Raw genomic sequence first — 6,322 nt, forward strand, 5'->3', positions numbered from 1 at the left:
CACAGGGCCACCTATGAGGCTAGCTCCTGACGAGTGCGCTCCCTCCGATGCTCGACAAGATGAGGTGGATGAATATCAAGAGCCTCTAGGATCGTTGAGGCTTGTGCTCCAGTAAGTGTATTGATCTCACGGCGGGTGGACGGGGACGGTTTGAATGATGGATTGCTCCATCCGGGTGCGTTTAGTGCTAAGCCCGCTCCAGGTTTCCTGCCTAGTGGAAATGGGGGGCAGGAGCCACTGAATCACATGGGGGATAAAGGCACACTTCTCACCTAATTTTCAGGCTAGTCCCATGCAACAACGCACGCAAGCATCAATACCACCACCAATTTTGCCCCTCCATTTTCAACTGGCAACCAAGTGGGCGTCTGAATCTAGGTAGTTGCCGGAAGTTCATCAGGAGCTACCTCAATCTTAACAATCAATATCCTTGTCACATCCGGGCCCTGGAACCCGGAAGGGCTTTCCCACTACCTAAATCCGATGGGCTTGATGGATACCTAGGTAGTCAAGTACTTCTGTTCGCAGTCCGTCAACTAATTTGACTATCGCTTGGCAACCAAGCCCAGTGATAACGTCACCAGTGTCAGGTCACCGGGGCCGAGTCGTGTCAGTTGAACCACGACCTCGCGTCACCTGTGAAGATAAGCCCAAGTGGGGAGGCAGCGTGCCCACACGGCCGGGTTCTGGCCCAATTGCCACCTACCTACCTAGGTACCTTATCTAATGCTAGAAGGCGACTTAGGTGCCGCTGGATCTTTTGCACAAGTTCCATCTTGTTTGAACGTAAAACTGTTCGCTACCTACCTCAAGGTAATGATAGACCTAACAAAACCACAATACACCTTTTCTAAGCATCTTGATCAGAACGCACCTCTATGAGAACAATGTTGCGTCTTCTCTTGCTATTGGCATTAAGGGCGTCCTACTCCGTAATCTAGACGAGCTCAAATACCTAGGTATGTACCACCTCTGGCTTGGTCTGTGCACTGACTAATACCGGCAGGCGGAGATAATACCATCGTGTACTTGCCCAGGTGAGGTTAAGGAATACCTTTGTTAGGCATGGCGGCCTTCTGCACCTCCCTGCTACAAGTACAAGTGTGTCCCACAAAGCCACAGTCTACCCCACGGTCCTGAGAAATAGAAGTTAACTCCCCTAAATTACTAGCGACACCCATTTCGCCTTGTAGTGTAATGCATGCAGCTTGTGTAAACAAGCCCCATAACCAAACCACCACCTCACCTTTGGAGCATATATGCGACCGAAAACGGGTTCAAAGCAACAAGTTCAACTTGGGCACCTATCCAGAGCTATCTAACTGAAAACCCATCCTCACTCCGATCTATCCGAAACCCGGTCCCGGGTCCACGGCCCTTCTCTCTCTCTCTCTCTTTCGCTCTCTCCTTACTCGGGACCGTTCCGTCTCACACGCACCGCACCGCCTGCCTTCTCTCTACCCGTCCGGCGCGGCCATCCATCCATCCAATCCTCCTCTTCCCTCCCCACACACAGACCGCCAGCCATGTCCTCCGACTCCGCCTCTCCCCCGTGGGACTACATCGCCAAGCTCGTCTGCATCGGCGACTCGGGCTGCGGCAAGAGCAGCCTGACCATCCGCCTCTGCGAGGGCCGCTTCGTCGCCCACCACGACGTCACCATCGGCGTCGAGTTCGGCAGCCGCATCGTCCCCGTCGGCCCGCCGCACAGCTCCTCCCTCGCCCCCTCCGCCACCACCACCACCACCACCCTCTTCCCCGACCAGCAGCTGCAGCAACAACAATCATTATCATCAAAAGACGACTCGCAGACACCACCAGCAGCTACCTCCTCCTCCTCCTCCCCCTCCTCCTCGTCGCCCACGTCACACGGGCAGCAACAGCCAGAGGGCGGCCTCCCCGCGCCGCGCAGGAACCCCCCCACCAAGGCGGCACAACAGCACGGCCCCTCCCAGCCGCAAAAGCACATGAAGCTCTCCCTCTGGGACACGGCCGGCCAGGAGACGTACAAGTCGGTGACGCGGTCCTACTTCCGCGGCGCCTCGGGCGCCCTGCTCGTCTTCGACCTGACCCGCCGCCAGACCTTCCAGCACGCCATCGACTGGCTCAACGACCTGCGCCAGATCGCCGAGCCCGACATCGTCGTCGTCCTCGTCGGCAACAAGGCCGACCTGACCATGCAGCAGCAGCAGCAGGCATCGGAGGAGGCCGGCGGCAACGGTGCCCAAAAGAACCAGAGAGAAGTGACGCGCCAGGAGGCCGAGGACTGGGCCCGCCGCAACGGCGTGCTCGAGTACGTCGAGACGAGCGCCAAGAGCGGCGACAACGTCGAGATGGCCTTCATGCGCGTCGCCGAGAGGATATACCAGAACATCCAGGCCGGCAAGTACGACCTCAACGACCGGAGGTCCGGCGTCAAGGGGCCCAGCGCCGGCGGCAGCCGGCAGGTGAAGCTATCGGCCGACGCGAGCAAGAGGGGGAGCTATGGTGGTTGTTGCTGAGACGAAATCGAGCATGAGAAGAGGTTGAAACCAGACGCACCACCTCCCTATCCCGCACACGCGAGATCTTCGATGTACCATACCATCAGGCAGAACAGGACGGGCCCATCACACAGAGGAAAGATTGCCTGGCATACCTACAGCTGATAGAGAATACCCAGGAGGATCGTTATCATTATTGTCAATTGAGTCGAGACAAGGGGGCCTCTTCTTGGTTAACACACACGAGCTCATGTCTGTACACTACTATTAATGCATAATCACGAACCCAACCGAGGCACAGCACAGAGGAGATATGGTACCGCGGTGTTCATTACAAAAGAGAACGATGTTCAGTCGTATTAGTGAACAGCAAAAGATTTGCCCTTTTAGCTTTTTTGTTAGTGGTAGTTTGCGCGCCTTGTATCGTAGCAAAGCCCCATAGCCAGAACTCCTGTCCAGTTGTCCTTGATGCTGCCTCCCTACCTATCCGTACATTGCAACAAAAGATGACAATGCAGAGAACGGAGATGGTTTTTCCCTTCATCTGCCCCGCCAAAATCAGCACCCCTTATGCATGGGGTGCCCACTCTACCCCCACCGTCTAAGATCTTCTTTGTTTTTTCGTTCATGACGTACGTCGAGTTCGTGTGTTGGTTGATCAGCTTGGACACGCCCGACTTAGTCCGACATCCTCCACGAATCGAACCACTTCATGTAGCTGTAGTTCTTGTTGGGTCCAGTCATACCCCAGCAGATAGGGATGAAGTAGATGTAGAGACCAATGATGATGGTGTAAAGAACACCGTAGACCGCATACTGGAGGGCCTTGGCCTTGGTTCGGAGGAACCAGTCGGCGAGGAAGCCCAGGCACATGATGGCAAAGTAGAGGGCAGGGTAGTAGTGGTGCACGTAGGTGACGCGGGCCATGACAACGAAGGGCAGGTAGTGCAGGAACCATCCAATAACGGGGTAGACACCAGCGTAGTGGATGTGGTCGATCTCTCCCTGGGAGAGCTCCTTGTAGCCGCGCTGCCATCGGATCAGGTACCAGGCCACCAGGAGACCAAAGACGCCCAGACTGGCGGTGGAGACCCAGTAGACGAACGGGTTGCCGAGCAGGAAGTACTTGACAATGCTGTCGTCCCAGCCGCACATGCGCAGACCGACATTCAGGATGGGCCACTGCCACCACTGAGAGGCAAGGTCGTCCTGCTTGTCAGGGTCAGGCACCAGGGCATTGTTGCTGGTCATCATGGCAACGTTGAGGTGGATAAAGTCGTGGAGGAAGGGAGACTTGTAAACACCTGGGTCGCTCGCAGGGACTAGGGATAGATGCGTCAGCACAAGTCAAGTCAGGGGAGTCAAACTCGGAAGGGAACATACGCTTCTCGTTCCAGTGGGCCTCAACGTTCCAGTGGGTGTAGGTATCACGGGGGTTGTTCTCCTTGGTGCAAGTGGTCTCGATCTGCTTGAAGCCCCACTGAGGGAGGTTGACGTTTCCGGCGCGAAGGTAGCAGCCCATGACCTCATGCTTCAGGCGGAAAGCCGTGGTCAGGGTGCGGATGCGAGAGCGGTCCCTCGAGGCGACATCGCTGACGACCTCGACCTTCCAGTGGTCCTTCTCATCGCCAACAGTCAGGTTGCCGTAGCACGAAACCTCGCGGTCGGCCTTGGTGACAGGGGCGGCGATCTCGTGAGAGTGCAGGTTGCGGCCAGTCTGAGCATGGATCAGACGGATAACCTGACCATCACCGAAGAAACGGGGCTCCTCCTCGGGGTTGTAATCGGGGTCACGGCGGTTGGGGTAGAAAAACCAGTCATTGTTGGCATCCTTGTGGTGGTAGCAGGTGATCTGCTGCTGGTTGGAACCCTCGGGGTAGGTCTGAACGTGACTGTGCAGGAGGCCTCCACCATAGCCCATGTTCTTGATAGTGGCCCTGGAACCGTAAGCAACCTCGAGCGGGCTGTTTCTGCCGACCTCGGTTCCCTCGAGGTTGGCCTGGAAGAGAGAGCTCATCTGGGCATCGCCGGGGCCAGTCTTTGTGAGGACGGCAAAGTGGATGGCGAAGCTGAGCAGGTACACAAGGAAGGGAACAACGATCAGTCCCACGACACGAGACACGACGTGGGCACCGAGCTCGAGCTAATACAAGGTTAGAGATGGCAATGGCAAAGTCAACCAGAGAGAGTGATGCTCACAGGAGGCATCTTGAGGTCGCCAAACTTGTTCCAGAGGTCCTCAATGGTGTAAAGGCCGACCATGGCAGTCACGAACAGGCCCACCAGCTTGACACTAGAAACACAGCCGATGCTCAAGCCAGTCATGAACAGCCAGAAGAACCACTCAGGCTCGAAGCTCTTGTTCTGGAGGCGGTGGAATTTGGCCCAGCACAGGACGGTCGAGACAGTACCGCAGAGCAGCATGGAGTCGAGGAGGATGAAGCCTGGAGACACATGTTAGTCCGGAACCCTGCTGCGTTCTTTGTCTTTGGGGGCGGGTTTCATACGGCTGATAGTGGTGTACGAGTTCTCGCAGAGGACCATCAGGGTGATGAGCCAGACAGCCGGGCGGCTCATATTGAGCGCGCGGGCAGTGAAGTAGGACATGGGCACCATGGCAACGCCGAAGAGGGCGTTGAAAGCACGCATAGTAGTGTAGTCGAGTTCCTCGGGGTACTTCTCGCCCGACTTGAACTCAAAGGAGCCATTGTAGCCGGCGATGTAGCCGGACAGGCCAACAAGAAGCTTGCCGAGAGGAGGATGGACATCGAAGTAGTAGGTGTGCTGGAGGTAGTGCGATCCGAACTTGCCAAAGTGGGCTTCATCCCAGCTATAAGCCACGCGAGACATTGTCAGCTACCCGGGGTCTGACCAGTCGCAATGGGCATTGCAAGGAGGCCAGTTACTTACGTGACAATGTTGGACTGGCCAATCTTCCACAGTCTGGTGAAGAGGGCTACACCTGTGAAGAGGAGAGAGGCAATGACGGGCTCCCAAGCATCGAGGATCTGGAGGAAGGATTGGCCCTGCTTCTGGGCCTTCTTGCGGTCGTCCGCCTCGGCCCTCGGGGCGACAGCTCCTGGAGCGGCTGCAACATTGCGTCGGCGCAGAGCATCGGCTCCGTCGACATTGGCGCCGGAGACGGCGGTAGCTTTATCAGCAGCCATTGTCGAGCTGGCAACTGATCAGAACGAACGGAAGGGCCGATCGTTCCGGGGTAGGAATTACGAAGTCGAGGGTTTCCAACGTCGAGATAGGAAAATTAATGAAAGTGTCGAAAAAAGGGCCAAGGCCGGGTAATTGGAGGTCCTGAGATCAGCGAACCTGCAGGGACCAGGCGAGCACCAAGTGTCCGGCGTGCGACGAACAGAGCTTGATGTCGGGAGGGGAAAAAAGAAGATGTCGAAGAAGAAGAAAAAAAGGAACCCGAGCTCTGATACGAAAAAGAGAACACGAGGCCGTGGGAGATGAATGGGCAGCGGCGGTGGTGGTTCTCACGAGCAAAGGAGCTGGGAGAAAAGGGATGCCTCTCGTCGACAAGATACGACCTGTCCTTTTTGGAGCCCGTCAATATTTTAGCTCGTACAAAACGCGCGGGCAGCACCGTGTTCAGACGAGGTAACACGCCAGAAAATGCCAGCCGGGTCAGCTCCCAGCTCTGGGCAGCAAATCCAGGGGCACTAATGGCTGCTATTTGCGGGTCCCAGGGCGAGAGATCCCCCTCTATCGTCCGCAATCACGGCTCCACCCTGAACCTAAAGTGCCCTAGCTTCTCTGAATTTTGGTGTATTCAGCGAGTGGAGGTACCTACAGGTACTCCAAATGTGCATTCTAGCCCT

At 56.4% G+C, this 6,322-nt stretch overlaps 2 protein-coding genes across 2 annotated transcripts; one reads left to right on the forward strand and one right to left on the reverse strand.

Moving 5' to 3' along the window:
* Positions 1-1,526: 1,526 nt before the first annotated feature.
* Positions 1,527-2,501, forward strand: E0L32_008080 (uncharacterized protein; the record flags this gene model as incomplete). The annotated part of the gene is made up of 1 exon (XM_031142894.1): positions 1,527-2,501. The coding sequence occupies one exon, from the start codon at positions 1,527-1,529 to the stop codon at positions 2,499-2,501; it is 975 nt and encodes a 324-aa protein (XP_030992754.1).
* Positions 2,502-3,161: 660 nt separating this feature from the next.
* On the reverse strand, positions 3,162-5,650 carry E0L32_008081 (uncharacterized protein; the record flags this gene model as incomplete). Its single annotated transcript, XM_031142895.1, has 5 exons — positions 3,162-3,805; positions 3,867-4,626; positions 4,683-4,927; positions 4,991-5,313; positions 5,394-5,650. 5 exons carry the CDS (start codon positions 5,648-5,650, stop codon positions 3,162-3,164), a joined length of 2,229 nt encoding a protein of 742 aa, XP_030992755.1.
* Between the last annotated feature and the right edge of the window lie 672 nt (positions 5,651-6,322).

This window comes from Thyridium curvatum (assembly GCF_004353045.1).
Source record: "Thyridium curvatum strain D216 chromosome Unknown NODE_51_length_304177_cov_85.428264, whole genome shotgun sequence".
Classification (NCBI taxonomy): domain Eukaryota; kingdom Fungi; phylum Ascomycota; class Sordariomycetes; order Thyridiales; family Thyridiaceae; genus Thyridium; species Thyridium curvatum.